Source organism: Ammodytes marinus, assembly GCF_949987685.1.
Source record: "Ammodytes marinus genome assembly, chromosome: 17".
In the NCBI taxonomy this organism is placed as follows: Eukaryota; Metazoa; Chordata; class Actinopteri; order Uranoscopiformes; family Ammodytidae; genus Ammodytes; species Ammodytes marinus.
The window spans coordinates 1,642,993-1,660,903 of NC_137221.1; the positions used below are offsets into that span (position 1 = coordinate 1,642,993).

At 45.5% G+C, this 17,911-nt stretch overlaps 1 protein-coding gene across 3 annotated transcripts in view; it reads right to left on the bottom strand.

Annotated features, from left to right (window-relative positions):
• LOC307263823 (protein NLRC3-like) overlaps positions 1-17,911 on the bottom strand; it is a 138,150-nt gene that overhangs the window by 13,994 nt on the left and 106,245 nt on the right. The window contains exons 1-7 of one of the 3 annotated variants that reach the window (XM_080045086.1): positions 7,033-7,122; positions 5,494-5,592; positions 4,613-4,729; positions 4,339-4,443; positions 2,646-2,718; positions 2,287-2,485; positions 325-2,104 (exon numbers count right to left, since the gene is read on the bottom strand). In XM_080045086.1, the coding sequence (XP_079901212.1) occupies positions 325-2,104; positions 2,287-2,485; positions 2,646-2,718; positions 4,339-4,443; positions 4,613-4,729; positions 5,494-5,592; positions 7,033-7,094 (2,435 nt within the window). In that variant the 5' untranslated portion in view covers positions 7,095-7,122. Of the gene's footprint in view, positions 1-324; positions 2,105-2,286; positions 2,486-2,645; positions 2,719-4,338; positions 4,444-4,612; positions 4,730-5,493; positions 5,593-7,032; positions 7,123-17,911 lie in introns of those variants that run through there. The other 2 variants (XM_080045087.1, XM_080045088.1) reach the window with 2 other exon arrangements.

Sequence of the window (17,911 nt, forward strand, 5' to 3'; positions counted from 1 at the left end):
TACATTCAAGCCATCAAGGTAGTTTAGCTCCAAGTCTATTCAATTACTATTTCATAGTTTTAAGATTTTTATCCATGTCTTTCAACTTCTTCATAATTTCAGCAAGAAATGTTATTCAAACCTCTATATATTCAACTTTTCAACTCCTTTTAAACTTATTTTACACAATTATGACCTTTATAAACTTCAACAACTTTATAAACCTTTATAGACCTTTTTCAAATCTTCATACTCAGCTATCCAGTTTAGCGTAAGCTGTTTCAGCATTCACACGCATTTTCAGCAGGAAATGCATTTTCTAGTTTATGTATAAATCCTACTCACAGAGCTTTGTTGGAGGCTTTGACCACTGGCAGCAGCCTCAGAAGAGCCTCCTCTGAAGCAGAGTATTTCTTCAGGTCAAATACGTCCAGATCTTTTCCTGATGACAGTAAGATGAAGACCAGAGCTGACCACTGGGCAGGAGACAGTTTATCTGTGGATAGACTTCCTGATCTCAGGGCCTTTTGCATCGCCTTCACTAGATAACGATCATTCAGTTCATTCAGACAGTGGAACAGATTGATGCTTTTCTCTGCAGAGAGAGAATCCTCTATCTTCTCCTTGATGAACTGGATCGCTACCTGATTGGTCTGTGAGCTACTTCCTGTCTGTGTCAGCAGACCTCTTAGAAGATTCTGATTCGTCGGCAGTGAAAGACCCAGAAGGAAGCGAAGGAACAAGTCCAGGTGTCCATTTGGACTCTGTAAGGCCTTGTCCACAGCACTCTGGTAGAACTGTCTCTTTGCAGATTCCTGGGAGGTTGTTTGTTCATCAGACATGAGATTGACTCCAGTGTTGACGAATGTCAGATGGACATGAAGAGCAGCCAGAAACTCCTGAACGCTCAGATGGACGAAGCAGAACACCTTGTCCTGGTACAGTCCTCTCTCCTCTTTAAAGATCTCTGTGAACACTCCTGAGACCACTGAGGCTGCTGTGATATCGATGCCACACTCTGTCAGGTCTGATTCATAGAAGATCAGGTTTCCTTTCTGCAGCTGCTCAAAAGCCAGTTTTCCCAGAGACTCGATCATCTTCCTGGTCTCTGGACTCCAGTGTGGATCGGTTGCAGCTCCTTCATCATACTTGATGTTCTTCAGTTTGGCCTGAACCAGCAGGAAGTGGATGTACATCTCAGTCAGGGTCTTGGGAAGCTCTCCTCCCTCTCTGGTCTTCAACACATGCTCCAGAACTGTAGCAGTGATCCAGCAGAAGACTGGGATGTGGCACATGATATGGAGGCTTCGTGATCTCTCGATGTGGGAGATGATTGTGGCCTGCTCTTGGTCTTTGAATCTCTTCCTGAAGTACACTTCTTTCTGTGGGTCAGTGAACCCTCTGACCTCTGTCACCATGTCTACACAGTCAGGAGGGATCTGATTGGCTGCTGCAGGTCGTGTGGTTATCCAGAGGCGAGCAGAGGGAAGCAGTTTCCCCCTGATGAGGTTTGTCAGCAGCACATCCACTGAGGTGGACTCTGTCTCATCAGTCAGGATCTCATTGTTGTGGAAGTCCAGAGGAAGTCGACACTCATCCAGACCGTCAAAGATGAACAAAACCTGGAACTCTTCAAAGCTGCAGATTCCTGCTGCTTTGGTTTCAGTGAAAAAGTGATGAACAAGTTCTACCAAGCTGAACTTTTTTTCTTTCAGCACATTCAGCTCTCTGAAAGTGAATGGAAATGTGAACTGTATGTCCTGGTTGGTTTTTTCTTCAGCCCAGTCCAGAGTGAACTTCTGTGTTAAGACTGTTTTCCCGATGCCAGCCACTCCCTTTGTCATCACTGTTCTGCTTGGTTCATCTCTTCCAGGTGAGGTTTTAAAGATGTCTTCTTGTCTGATGGTTGTTTCTGGTCTGTGTGGTTTCCTGGATGCTGTTTCAATCTGTCTGACCTCATGTTCATCATTGACCTCTCCAGTCCCTCCCTCTGTGATGTAGAGCTCTGTGTAGATCTGATTCAGAAGGGTTTGGTTTCCTGCTTTAGCGATCCCCTCAAACACACACTGGAACTTCTTCTGCAGGTTAGACTTGAGTTCTCGCTGACAAACTCCAGAATTACTTCCTGAATGAAATTAATACATAAGAGATAAGAACGAGTAGAGAGACAACAGTAAATATAATATCAATGAGTGATTCATGATGAAAATATGAATGCACATATAAACATTTCTCCCTCCATCTCTTTAGCCTTTAGTAAATGTCCCATTTCCCCATCATGTTAAACCTTTAGAGAAATCCTCTTACTGCTCCACAGAAGGTCAGCCAGCTCCTTCTGCTTTATGCTCCTCAGGAAGTCCAGTGTGATCTTCAGAAATGCCTCTCTGCTGCTCTGCTCCTTATCCTCACTCTGACCCTCTAAGCATTCTGGGTAATCTGGACTCAGAAGCTTCTGCATCTTCTTCAGCTCGTTCTTCACAAACGTGACGATGTTTTCCTCCAGCAGCTGGAACAGAATATTATATGAAGGACGCGATCAAACTAAACTCATAAAGCAAACATCAGATCCATGTTGGACAGACTGACAGTCCACTGGTCTAAACAGTTAAACATGGAGGTTGTTGTGAACAGAACAGATAGGAAGTAGTAGTTGCACATGTACAGACCCTGAATATTGAGTCCAGGTGTGTTTGATGGGCAGACCGACCACTGGGAACCTCTGCGATCTCCTGGTCGACTCTGTGGAGAAACCATTAAGAATGAGCTCATGTCTGGGGTTAAGGTTTCCCTCCAGGGGCAGCTGGTGTTTGCAGAACAGGAAGGGGGGCAAACTGAGGACCAGGGGCAAACTGAGGGCGAGGGGCAAACCGAGGAGGGGGAGGGACCAGGCAGAGATACAGCAGGAGGCCTGAGGAGGCAGAGCAGGTGAGCTGAGCTGGGATCAGCTTCTGCATAACGGCCTCCACACACATCCTGCGTCTACCTCTGGAGCGCGTCGCCTTACCTTACTGCTGCCTCTCTCGCGCTTTTCTCAGAAACACATACAGCGTCTCAACTGCTGCTGCTGCTGCTCCAGCGCTGCTTCTAAAAGCCCCTATCTTTCTACATAGAGATTTCATAGATAATTCCCATTAAAAATGAAGTTCTTTCATGTCATTTATGATGCATATGATATATATTGAGTCTAATATTGAGTCTGGACAGTAGGCTAATCCGTGCGCTCCATTGCCTTTTTTTTTTTTTTGCCACATTTTCGCTTGTAGGAAGTTTTATTTTGAAAGGGACACCACGAAATGGTGAAACTACAGCGAAAGCTGCCGGTATGAAGTCAATCTGACTCTCAGTAGAGTATTTCTCTATCAGTTAAGGCCAGGACACACCAGCCCGATAATCGCCGTCGTCAAAAAAAAAGACGAATCTGTTTGGTGTGTGCCATGACGTCGGCCGACGTAGAGGTCGTCGGGCTTGTTTTGAGCCTGTCGGCCGCCGATTGAACATGTTCAATCGCCGACCGTCTTTCATTTGGAGCAATTTGATTGGTGGAGGGCTAGCGAATCAGTGAAGCCCGGAAGTGAGGCGGGTAGCACAAACAGCTAACAACAGCTAGCCATCGTTTTAATGTGTTTGTTCGTTTCGTTTTGAGAGTACTCACATGCATCAACCCTTGTTGACTGCTCGACACCATGCTCGACACTCTCTGCTAAAAATTGTGCTCTTATGGTCCATAAATATAAATACGTATTTCTATCTATGTTTATGCTCTAGAGAGATGTCCAATCATTTCCGGCTTTCGTATTTTTTCGGGCCACAATACAGATTAGCGCCGCCTGCTGTTGTGGAGACATTACGTCCCGCGAGCGTACGGAAAATAAACAGTCGTCTCGGTGTGTTCTTTGGCAGCGACGGGAAGACTGGAGCTTCCTGAAACGGCCGACTCCATTTTTTGCGTAGTCGGAACATGTCGGACTGGTGTGTCCTGGCCTTTAAAGGCTCTCAGAAAAAAAATAGGCGAGCCTCCTGAGGTAAAGGGGAGCGTCGCTGCAGACGTGCCTCCGAAGTGCATCAGCAGTGCGTCTGAGGTTGGACGTGTGGCCGCTCTAGGTTGATTACACGGTCAGTGACAAAAAGTCAGACGCAGACGCGAGGTAGAGGCGCAGTAGAAGTAGGATGTGTGTAGAGGCCGTAACACGCCATGAACTAGTAAATCCACTGACACCACAGTTTAAACACTTGGTCAGCCGCTGCAGAGTGGATCAGTTATTCTGATACCCTTCACAGTGGAAAGGCTTTAGTGTTATATAAAGTTTAAAAACTGGATACCTCACAGGGTTTTATTTACTTTAAGTTTTAAATCCTTACCTAAAATCAACAGATGGATGTCCATGTTTGAATACTACAGGAAGATCCATAGAATCATCACTCTGCATGGACCAACAGCTGGGCTCTGGTGTTTCCAGCTTCCTCCTGATAGAAACACAGGAAACAGTCAATAATCTGCACTGCACCCAGAACACAGTAGTTACACTGAGCAGCTTTCACATGTGAGAATATAAATGGACGTGATAAGGAACGAGGTTGAAAATAAACAGCAAAAAAAAGAAACAGAGATACTTGAATGTTAGTAACAGTTTACCTCTTTGTAGCAGAACGTGTGCCTCCTTTAAACTTAATGAAAGCATGTTTAGAGTTGTCACTCTTGAAGGACACACAGCTGGGTCCAGGTCCAGGAGAGTCTGGTCTCTGATGGATCCTGTTAAAACAGCATTGACTCATTGACTCATCTTCGACTCGGGGTCACATGGCCGCGACTAAGATGGCAGCATAGCGAGTGAGCTCTGTTCAATTGTGCACATTTTAACCTGATAACCTAAAATATACTGCTAACCAAAATGAAAATAAACCTTATGGTGGGATGTCTGACTCCAAACAGACCAGTGTGACATTTTTACTCGGGAATACAAGACAGCAACTAAAATAATTTCAAACTCCATCCAGCCAAATTCACCCAGAAGCTTCCACACAGAAGCTAACGACATGGCTAGCTTAGCTGTCGTGTTAAGCGAGCTGAAATCATTCCGGGCAGACTTCGGCACAAGTTAGACAACATTGACACCCGTTGTCACTCTTGAAGGACACACAGCTGGGTCCAGGTCCAGGAGAGTCTGGTCTCCGATGGATCCTGTTAAAACAGTTTGATTCACTCACTCCTGATTCACTGACTCATCTTCCTCTGGGTTCTGGTCTCTAGACCAACAGCTCCATCGGACCCCAAAGTTCCCTTTCCACATTAACCACCCTATCTCTAAACCAGCATGTGGTGAGAGCTTTGCCTTCTGGCTCAGCTGCGACGTGGTAAACCCAGTGTTAAACCACAGACAAACAGACAGACAGACAGACAGACAGACCAACAAGACCCGAGTTACTTGAACTCCTTCACTTGAGGTAAGGACTCATTCCCTACATGGAGTAAAAAGTACATGAATCAGAGATACTTGAATGTTAGTAACAGTTTACCTCTTTGCTGCAGAGCGTGTTCTTCCTTTAAACTCAATGAAAGCATCTTTTGAGTTGTCACTCTTGAAGGACACACAGCTGGGTCCAGATGAGTCTGGTCTGTTGAACACCCCACACACACACACACACACACACACACACACACACACACACACACACACACAGTTAAGACAAAAGTCACATTTAGATTTAGATTTTGTGGTGCTTAAGACATATCAGTGGTGGCGGGTTTCCTGTGTACAAAACTCTTTTAATTTGTGATCACACCGGGCGGCACTTAGCTTGATTGCAGCACGTGAGGTGAGTGCGCACGGGTGAGTTAATAAAGGTCAGCTGTTTCCGGTCGGGACGTGAAGGGTTTGTGCACGGGAGAACACGAGAGCACGCATTGGTATGTATTTTCTGTTTTTGCACCACAATATAGTTTGCACAGTGCGCAGGGGTGTGGCACTTTTTCCACTTTGTTATGTCTTTAGGCTGTTACATACTCCGCGAGAAGAAAGAACAAAGTTCTCGGTGACAGAGCTGCGAGAAGTTCTTTCTGGTCTGACATTACATACATCACGAGAACTCAACTGCCGAACTCCTCACCGCGGCGCATTGTTACCATGGTAATTGACTCAGTAGCGCCAGCTGATTTCACTTCGCTTTCCTCATTGACTTCAGACTGACCAATCACACAGTAGTTCTCGGACAAGCTGCGAGAATAAAGTTCGGCACGGGTGATGTGTCGAGAACAAGCTGCGAGAACAGCTGAACAAGAGCTGAGAGAAGAATATTACGTCATTTTCTTCTCGCAGCTCTGTCACCGAGAACTTTGTTCTTTCTTCTCGCGGAGTATGTAACAGCCTTTTTATGTGTCAGCGCAGCGGACGGCGCAGTGACGTCTTGGGCACATTTGGTGGAGGCGCACATGGTGAAAATGTTTGTATGGGAGGTCACTGATGCTTAAATTAATGCACTTTGTCATATATATATATATATATATATATATATATATATACTGTATATATACACCTACTTATTAAATAGATGAATTCATAAATAATGTAATGTATTTCATGGTGAATATTTTATAGTATAATATATATTATGGGAATATATATATTGTAATTATATAATTGTGGTAAATATCTTACTGATTTATTTTGGATTTAAATTAAATGTTTTATTATGCATTTTGATTGTTTGTTGAAAAAACTAATTTAATTTAATTTTTCTCTTTTGTACCAAAGGTTCTCAACCTAATCAGAAATCCTAATTTAAAAGGCATGTTGCAAAAATTCATGTGAAATAAAAACTACGGATCAGATTTGAGTTGTCCTGCGTCCTCTCTTCCATCCCTGCCATGTCAAGTGTGGCAGGCACATTGAACACCAAGCCCAGATAACTTGACACACACACACACACACACACACACACACACACACACACACACACACACACACACACACACACACACACACACACACACCTTTGAGAGTGAATAATCATGGTACAGTAATTTGAGTCATGGACAGTTAGAGATCCTCATGTCACCTCTGAGCTTTGGTCTGGCCGCCATGTTCCCCTCCCTCCTCTCTGTCCTCACTCTGATCCATAGCAGAGCCCACACCTTCACACACACTTTCACCTGGAGAGAAAACACATCAACATCCACTGAAATCCTCCTTTCCAACACAAACACTCTAGTCCTGTTAATCAGCTTCAGTGATTGGCTGTTATTCTCTGTTTAATAACAGTCTCAGGTGAATGCAGTTGAAGCTGCATTGTGTTCTACTTTAAACGGTGTAACGGTTGGGAGGGGGGGGGGGGTTTAGCTACTGCATATATGGAGATAATACCTTATGAGATTTCAGGTAAAGCAGAGAAGTTTAAACAGATATGTCAGCCTTTCCTGGACTATATAACAGTACTGAAGGGACCTACATGACACCTCGTTGACTTTTTATTTCCTGTTTAAGATTTTACCTGAAGTTTAAACAATGTCGTTAGAATCTTGTCAAGTAGAGTACGCCATGTTGGTTTTTTGTTTTGTCTTTTGTTTCTGTGTGTGTTCTCTGGGAAACAATTTAATCCATAAATAAAGTATTTAAAAGATATGTTTCTTTATCAGACTGCTTTAGTTACTTAGCATGTTCAGAGTAATAAAACAAGTATCAACTGATGAATGAAATGTTATACCAGGTTGACCCAGCAGTAGGCTATGTAAAGTAGTTAAAACGAGTGTTTTTATTCTTCCTCTGTGAGGACAATAAAAATATTTATATCATTTCAAACGTCCAGCAGATGGAGCCAGATTAGAGGCAGAAACAGAACATGCAGCGTGAAGTACAGCAGGCCTGTATACAACAAGTTCTTACTAATACTACTGCTATTACTATTACACAGGGGCAAAAATGGACAAAGTATTAAGAACAGAATGTCCTTCCATGAGACAGCAGAAGACTTCATGTGAAGTATTTAATTAACTGCTGATACTTTAATCTGACTTCAGATTTAACTTGTTGATCAAATACTTTGTGAGTAAAATGTGAATGTGTAAAGTAACGAGCCGTCAGATACATGTAGTAGAACAACAAGTCCAAAGTTTCCTGCTGAAGTGCTCAGCTCCTTTACTGCAGTCACCGTACTAACAGCACACTGCCAGAGTAGATTACTGCATCAACACACTCATATGAAACTAGTAATAATGATAATATAACATTAACACAAAAGGCTGTATTTTGGCTACATCCATCTTCCCATCAACTCTGACAAGCTTCCCTTTCCCACTCTAACCTCGTAGGCTACTTATAAAGAAAGACCATTAACACAAAATGAAGGATCTTTGTTAACCACTGTGTCACCGCCTTACTCTCTAGTTTCCTGTTAAACTGAGTTATACATTTGGACAAATTCTACAACTTTTCTGTTTCTACTGGAACTAGATTTACACTAGAAATAATAAAATATAATAAAACATAATCATTATTATTATTAAAAGTGAGAGCAGAGTTGATTTCTTACCTTCAGCTGGCGCTTTAGAGGAGAAAATAAACTGCGTCACATCGTTCGGTCAGAAGTGAAAGTAAATTTAAAATAATCTGCGTCACGTCTTGTTTCAACTGTACCTGAGGCAGGTAAAGTATTTGAATCAGGAAATAGCCACGGGGCGGTGCTCTGCCCTGAGTGCAGTCTGCAGGCTTCCTCTCAGGCTCAGCCCCAACAGGCTCAGCAGTAAGGCAGAGCCGAGTCTGCAGCCTGACAGGCAGCGCGCAGGGCAGAAAGAGACGAAGCGACATCAACCGTGACGAGTGCAATCAAAAGAGTCAGGTTTCATGTAAATGGAAAACAGCTCCAGATCAAGGGTGTGCAGTCTTTCTTAAAAGGATGCTATTTTACACATTTGTAGATTTTAATCATAGGGTTTAAGGGTTTTGGAGAGCAATAGCTGAAGCCAGATATGGTGACACTTATGGACATTTAAGACGTGACGGAGTGTTGATTCTTTCTGTTTGCTTACTGACAGTAGTGCGCATTGAGGTGTGTATTTTTGTTTGAGGTTGGTTTGGGGAGTAGCCTATATTTGTAATGACAGTGACAGTGACAGTGTGGTTCGTGTAGGCCTGTATCTGTTATTTTGCTTTGTTGTAGGCCTATTTATTAGTCTGTGTGAGTGAACAGGAGAGCGTAAACAGTGGTGCTAGTAGGAAATGATGTGCAGGAAATACTGTAGGTGAGCCAGGTGGAGGTGCAGAGAGAGGTGAAAGCACAAGACACAAGTCTAATATTTGAGTTTAATTCAGACGTTTTGCTGGACACTGTGGAGTGGATCTAGGGTTCTTGCGTTTATGCGTGCAGTCTGTGGAAGTTCTACCACACTGGGTGTAGTCCTACTGTTCTTTTACTGACACTATTTCTGCACTGCTTGTGTTCAATAAAATCTCGTTTTAATGATCATTGTTGTTGTCTTTTCTTTTGTGATGCTCGTCTCTGCAGAGCTTGTATTGCATATTTGAACTTTGATTTGAGACACTGTGAAAAGGGTAAATAATAGATCATCATAAAACGTTGCCAGTTGATTACTTAGATTAAAAAATATATTTTGTGTATTACAATTTTTACAGAAATGTTTGAATGAATATGCAACTTTGCTATATAGGCCTTTATAAATGCATTTTCGGCATGTATTTCCAGAATAAATGTATCATTAATCATACAACTAACAACATAACAAATTATTCTGTAATAAACCCCAGAATTTGAGGTGTACAAGTGAATGTTATAGAAAAAAGAAAATAACTTATGTTGAGATAATGTCCGTCAAAGATGGGAGAAATAGACAAGGATTAGTCAAAGAAACACCTAATAGCGTACATTTTGGACCGTTTATTTGTACTACACTATTCTGCAATTTGCTCATTTGACGTGCATTGTACATGATTCAATATTTGCCTATGTGAAAATGATAATATCCTACTAGCACAGTGTTTTTTCGTCTGGCTTTGTGGCGCACCCTGTAAAATTCGGGTACTATAGTTTCTTATGAATGGGTTGATGAGATCGCTGGTTTGACTCCGTCAAGAATAAGTTTTCTTCCCCCCGCGCAGAAGACAACTAATTATTTATGTACTTTGGGACCAAAGGTAATGATCCTGCAAACGGTTTATGACATCATGTATAAAATAAACCGATAAATGAATGCGAAGAGAGAGAGGCCCTTTCCCAAACGACTCCCTAGGCACTCCCACTCCGTGAGCGAGTGTGACTTGCTGTGGAGTCACCCTCGCGGCTGTGAACGTAAGTTATGAACATAACTATGGATCTATGAGACCGACCGATGACCGTCACTACGGTCTAACCGTGAATGATACCCTCCATTCTACCTATCTTTCGAGACCATAATATCAACAGAGTCGTATGACCGACCTTTAGAGGCGGGCTCGGAGTGCATAAAGCATCCGGGGGAGCACGCCTCTTCCTCCTGCCTGGAACGCCTCAGCCAGTTCCGAGCGACAAGAGATAGTGACGGTCATCGGTCGGTCTCATAGATCCATAGTTATGTTCATAACTTACGATCTATTTCGACCTCCCTCAGACCGTCACTACGGTCTAACCGTGGATGAGTCATATCAACAATGTCGCGAGGAAGAAAATTCCCCGTCATCAGTCCGCTCGGTGGCAGACCTGAGAATAGTGGAGCCCATGGTTGCGGACGCAACATTGACCCTATAAAATCTGGTGAAAGTGCATGGAGTGCTCCATGAAGCAGCCGCACATATATCACCTAGGGCAACTCCTTTTAAAGCTGCCCATGACGTGGCCATACTTCGTGTAGAGTGAGCCACAAGGCCACCAGGCATCGGGAGTCCCTGCGTGGTGTAAGCCTGGGCAATCGTCTCCACCAGCCAGTGGGAAAGACGCTGTTTAGACACTGGGTGGCCCAACTGTCTATCAGCATAACACACAAACAGCTTAGTATGTGACTGCCTCAGCTGCTGAGTACGGCTGACATAAGCCCTCAATGCTCTTACTGGACACAATGTATGAAGAGCAACTCTTCCTTGGCACGCTGGATCAGGGTGAAATGCCTCCAGCTCGATCGCTTGATTAACTGTATCTGGCCTTACCACTTTAGGCAGGAAGCAAGGGTTTGGCCAAAGAGACACCCCTGCGTTCTCGGGCTTCCACCTTAAGCACTCGTCACTAACAGACAGTGCGTGTAGCTCACTCACCCTTTTAGCTGAACATATGGCCAAAAGAAATGCAGTTTTTTGTGCCAAGAACTTTAAACCCGACTGCTCTAGCGGTTCGTATGGGGCAATAGCCAAAGACCTCAACACCAAAGGGAGGTCCCAGGATGGGGCTCTCAAGCTCCTGCTTGGCCGCAGGCGGTTAGCGCCCTTGAGGAACTGAGACACCATGGGGTGCTTTCCCACAGAAAGACCTCCCACTGTCTCGTGAAATACAGAAATAGCGGCAGCATAGACCCTCAGGGTGCTTGCTGCCCTCCCCAGGTCCAGTAGGGACTGCAGGAAGAGGAGCACCAAAGCCACCGGACAGGTGACCGGGTCCAACTCCCTATTTTGGCACCATGACGAAAAGAAATTCCATCTTTGTTGGTAATTGGCTCGTGTAGAAGGTGCCCTGGCATTATTTATCGTCTCCAGGACGGCTTCACTCAAATCCTGAGAGATGGACTGAGGAGGGGCCAGGCCCATAACTGCATCACAGACGGGTTCGGGTGCCAGATTTGGCCCCGTGCCTGAGAAAGAAGGTCTGCCCTGCGGGGCAAGGGCAAGGGTTGACCGTAAACAAGACGGAGGAGGGCCGGGAACCAATGCCTCCCCGGCCAGTGTGGAGCCACTAACAGGACCCTGTAGCACCCCTGGGCAATCCTGTCTAGCACATGGGGTACCAATGGAAGCGGAGGGAAAGCGTATAGTAACCCTTCCGGCCACTCTTGAGACAGTGCATCCAGGCCTAAAGGGCTGCACGGCTGCCTCAGGGAGAACCACCTCTGGCAATGGGTTGTCTCCCTGGAAGCAAATAGATCCACCTGGAGCTTTCCAAAGTGAGTTGACAAGGTCACTACAACCTCTGGGTGTAGTCTCCATTCTCCCGGGAGAGGTCCGGACCTGGAGAGGAGGTCCGCCGCTATGTTCAAGACCCCTGGTATGTAAACCGCCTTGAGTGAGGCCAGGCGTGGGAAGGCCCACGTCAGAAGCCTCTGGGCCATCTTTAGGCAAGAGAGGGACCTTGTGCCGCCCTGATGGTTGATGTTGTACACCGTGGCAGTATTGTCTGTTCTTACAAGGACATGTCTGCCCTGTATGAAGGGAATAAGAGCCTTGAGGCCCAAATAAACTGCCCTTATCTCCAGCACATTGATATGTTCTGTGTCCCAAGGAGGCCCCCAGAGACCCCTCACCGCTCTGCCTTCCCAGACCGCCCCCCAGCCTGACTGGGAAGCATCCGTAGACACTATGGTCCGCCTCGAGGGGAGATTGCCCAAGGGGGCTCCCTGTGTGAGCAACCTGCTGTCCCGCCATGGGCGCAGGGCTCTGAGACATGAGTGTGTTATCCGGAGCTTTACATGCCTGTCCCTGTGTGGGTTTAGGTTGAAAGCATTTAGCCACCGCTGTAGAGGCCGCGCCTTGAGGAGACCCAATGGAATCACCACCACTGCTGCCGAAATCGACCCCAGTAGTCTCTTAAGGTGGATTAGTTCTAGGCGCTTGCCTAGGCGAAAGATGTGCAGGGCCCCCAGAATTTTTGCCACTCTCTGAGGGGTGAGTGATGCCCTCATCGTGAGGGAGTTCAGACATAGTCCTAAGAAGACTGTCTCCTGCCTTGGCATGAGATTGCTCTTCTTCAAGTTGACCTGGAAGCCAAGAGACTGAACGTGGGACAGGACTGTCCCTGTGTCCTGCACTACCTGCTGGCAAGACGGAGCGCAGACCAACCAATCGTCCAGGTACGGCATGATTTTTAAGCCTGCCCTCTGTAGGGGCATCAAGGCAGCTGCCACCACCCTGGTAAATACCCTGGGGGACAGGGAGAGGCCAAATGGGAGGACTTTGAACTCGTAAGCCTGTCCCCGAAAGGCGAAGCGTAGGAACTTCCAATGTTCCTGACAAATAGGGACGTGGAAATAAGCGTCCTTGAGATCGATAGTGGTGAACCACTCCTTTTCCTCTATTGCTTCCATGATGTGCCTTGTGTGCAGCATCTTGAAGGGTAAGGTTTTCATAAAGGCATTTAAGCCCCTGAGGTCCAGAATGGGGCGCAGCCCCCCGTCTTTCTTTGGAACCAGGAAATATATTGAATAAAAGCCAGTGTGCTGTTCGCTGGAACTTACTTTTGCAATTGCTCCTTTTTGTAGCAGTGTGGCGATTTCCTCGGCCAACACATCTGCCTGGACTGGGTCCTTCACGGATGTTATCCGGACCCTGGAAAAAGGTGGGGGCCGCCGCCGAAATTGGAGCCTGTAACCCCTGGCGACTGTTGCCAGTACCCAGGGGTCTGAAACTTTCTGCTCCCAGCTGTCCAGGCGTAGCTGGGAGTGAACCCCGGCGGCTGTCCCACCAATCCTATTCACGACCCTGCCGGGGCCTTTGGCCCCTCGGGGGACGTCTATTTTGGGGAGCCCCTCTTGATGTTGAGTGGGACTGAAACCCCCGCTGCAGTGGTCTTACTTTAGCACCGCTGTAGCCCTGGTTGCCCGGGCTCTGACGTCCGTTACGCACCCAAGGATCCTGACGGCCCTCAGCAGTCTGATATGGTTGCTGCCGGCCAGTAGGTCGCTGCCTTGTCCTCCCAGGGTGAGTGAACGTGCGTTGCACACTCTCCCTGGCACGTGCAGTTTGTTCAGCCTTCTTCAGCACATTCTGGGAGTCTGAATGAAACATTGAGCCCGGCTCCACTGGCATATTGGTGAGCTCGCTCTTAATACTCGCTGGGAGGTTCGTTTGAGCCAGCCAGATCTGCCTGCGGGTCATCATGGCTGATGACATAGCCGCCCCCACATCCCGGGTGAGCTGGGAATGGGTGGATAAGGCCGCATCTACCAAGTAACAGATCCCTCTGGATGGGATGAGCTGAGGCCGTGTGGCTCTGCAGCAAACTCCGGTTGTCCCTCTTCTGCGAAAAGGGAACCCCGGGCATAGAGGGATATAGAGTCCGGGTGGTTGGCTTCTGGCTCCTGGTACGATGACATATGTGCGGAGGATGTTCGACCAGAGGTGTGAGTCTCAGAGATAGCTTCACTCTGAGAGCGAGTTTCAATTCTGCCCACCCTGTCTGTCAGGCCACGAATGGCAGACAAAATTTGCAGCTGTATATCCTCCCGTCCTGCCGCCGCCACTGGGGTGGGGCCTGGACCTTCTGGCTGCAGAGCCCCTCTTGAGGCTCGTCTTTTGCTACGGCCATGGGAATGCTCACGTTGGCGTTTGCGTGATTGGCTGCTCTTAGAGTGGCGGTCCTGTATCCTACCATCGGTGGGAGAAGGAGCACTTGCCGCAGCACCGGGGGGGGGGGGGGTTCTCCTAACCAAGCCCTCCGAGACCTCTCGTCGGGTCGAGGTGAGCCCTGCCCAAGCATGGGGGACACTCTCTGTGACCATCACGGGGGTCCATGGTCGCTCCACAGGAACGGCATGTCTGGGGGGCCATAGTGCCCAATTTCACCCCAAATGTGTACGCGGACGTACACTGGGGGACAACTAAAGGAACCCGACCGTCTGCGCACAGAGGTTAAGGGAAGCTTTAAGTTGATCAGCAGCCTCCTAGCTTAGCTGACTTTTCTCTTTATTCTTTTCTTTTTTTAATGAATCAAATTCACCCACAATGTGTACGCGGACGTACACTGGGGGACAACTAAAGGAACCCGACCTTCTGCGTACAGAGGTTAAGGGAACCTTTAAGTCGATTAACAGCCTCTTAGTTAAGCTGCTTTTTTCTTTCTCTTCTTTTCTTTCTTTTCTTTTCTTCTTCTCCTCTATTTTTCTTTTTCTTTCTTCTTTTTCCCTACAATGGGGAATAAATAAAGAAACCCGTTTTCAGGGACATTAAGTTGACCATCAAAATCAAAATCAACTCTGAAATAGTACGAATCACCACTCTTGGGACGTACGAGGAAAATATATAAATAAAGCACTTCTAACGCCGGCAGGCAAGGCTTTGTTTATTGTACTTATTCTTAGTATTTAACAAAAAGTGTATTTCGCCCCAACACTGCTTTTTCCTTGCAGGCTAAGGGGAGAAGCAACAGGTGTTAACAATCAACAATAATCAAACACCATGCGCTACAAAACTACTGGAGACCTTTCGGTGCGCCAATAGTTACAAACTGTAATCACAGGGAAACCAGTTTAACAATCCTCAGGGACACAAGGCACCTGCACAATAATGTGACGGATTACCAGCTTCCTACATTTTCAAACACAATTTACCGGTCTCTCAGATGAGGCGAGAAAGGCAAAGAGGAAGAGGCGTGCTCCCCCGGATGCTTTATGCACTCCGAGCCCGCCTCTAAAGGTCGGTCATACGACTCTGTTGATATTATGGTCTCGAAAGATAGGTAGAATGGAGGGTATCATTCACGGTTAGACCGTAGTGACGGTCTGAGGGAGGTCGAAATAGATGTGCCACTCGATCATTAAGGGGAGGGTATAACAACGGCGCGGCTTTGGCAAGCCCTCGCCTCTGTCAGACGGAAACAGGAAGACTAACTAACACTAGTTAAACTGTTAAGTCTTTATTTCTCACCCTAAAATAAAATTCCACCACATTTATATTTGACCTGAAACACTCTTTACATTCATATTCAGCTACGCATGTGAGAGTAAAATGTAGCATTGAATAAAAACAAACACTCCCATGATTTTTTGGCTGCATAATTCATTTTTTGTTAAACATTTTGTAACTGCATATTCTTAATTTTACCAGCTCAGTCTGTAGTGGAGAAAACGGGTGGGTGTTTTTATCCGCTGTTTAATTATCCTTTTAGTTTACATGCGCAGCAGCATACACAACCAGGGAAAAGAACAATAGTCTGCTAAAGCATGTATTCCACTTGTCATGATACGTTAATATGCCATTTCGACCCACGAATCGCGGCAGTTAATTAGCGTGCATAAATTATAATGCACTGCAAGGGTGGTCATAAATAAGAAAAGTCATGCGCTCCAGCTGACTGACGTCACCGCCGCTATTACTACCCCTCATCGGCTGTAACAGAAACACAAATCTTACTAACAATTTAAGGAAATAATAATCACTGTCCCTTATTAACTTGTGGGCATTTTCTTCATCTGCTTCGTTTTATCTTTTATCCACGCCTTGAAAATACACTAACGGTAGACAAGTGGGATAATCAAATCAACAAGTGTAAAACAACATGTTGATTCCGATATTGTAGGCTACCCTCCGGTTCCGTCATATAGGGCTATGCATAACAATAATCAATCAAATGTCTGTTTGAGGTAAGAGAACGTTTCATTTATAATTCGGGAAACAAACTCCATGGAACTCTCATTTGTAGGTTTGGCTCCTAGTTCTAGTTAAATCTGAAAGTGTTCTGTTGTACGGTGACTGCATTAAAGAAATGGGGAACTTCAGCAGGAATCTATTGACTTGTTGTTCTACTACATGTATCTGACGGCTCGTTACTTTACACATTCACATTTTACTCACAAAGTATTTGATCAACAAGTCAAATCTGAAGTCACTTTGTAGATTAAAGTATCAGCAGTGAATGAAACACTTCACATGAAGTCTTTAACTTCTGCTGTCACATGGAAGGACATTCTGTTCTTAATACTTTATGCAAATTGTAGTAAAACTTTGCATTTCCCCATGTAACAGCAGCAGTAGTATTGAGTACTGGTTGTGTAGGCCCTAATCTGGCGCCATCTGCTGGACGTTTCAAATGATACAAATAATTTTATTGTCTGTGACGTGGCTCACAGAGGAAGAATAAAAACACTTGTTTTACCTACTTGACATACTGCTGGATAGCTCAACCTGCGGTAACATTTCATTTATTAGACGATTATCATTTCTCTAAATAATCTGATCATTCAAAGTAACTAAAGCTTTAAAATGGATAAACACATCAGGATTGACCAATGAAATGCAGCTGTAGAGCTCCACCCCTTCCACACACACACACACACACACACACACACACACACACACACACACACACACACACACACACACACACACACACACACACACACGCACGCACACACACACACACACACACACATAGATACACAATGTAATATAAAAAGCTTTAACTGCATTCACCTCAGACTGTTATGAAGCAGAGAACAACAGCCAATCACTGGAGCTGATTAACAGGACTAGAGTGTTTGTGTTGGAAAGGAGGATTTCAGTTGATGTGTTTTCTCTCCAGGTGAAAGTGTGTGTGAAGGTGTGGGCTCTGCTATGGATCAGAGTGAGGACAGAGAGGAGGGAGGGGAACATGGCGGCCAGACCACAGCTCAGAGGTGACATGAGGATCTCTAACTGTCCATGACTCAAATCACTGCACCATCATTATTCACTCTCAAAGCTGTGTGTGTGTGTGTGTGTGTGTGTGTGTGTGTGTGTGTGTGTGTGTGTGTGTGTGTGTGTGTGTGTGTGTGTGTGTGTGCGTGTGTGTGTGTGTTCAACAGGCCTGGACCTGGACCCAGGTGTGTTTCCATTAAGAATAACCAGTCTTTGGGTAAACCTATTGGGTTCAAAGATGAACAGCAGTCTGATATTTTCCTCTATGTTTTTTATTATCAGTGTTTAAAAGTTAAAACATAGTATAAGTCTGAGTTACTCAGGAGGACTGTACATGGGGTCACAGTGTCTGGTAGCCTCCTCTAATCATTCTTGTGATTTTAGGACAAAAAATCCTGATCTATTTGTAGAAAAACTAT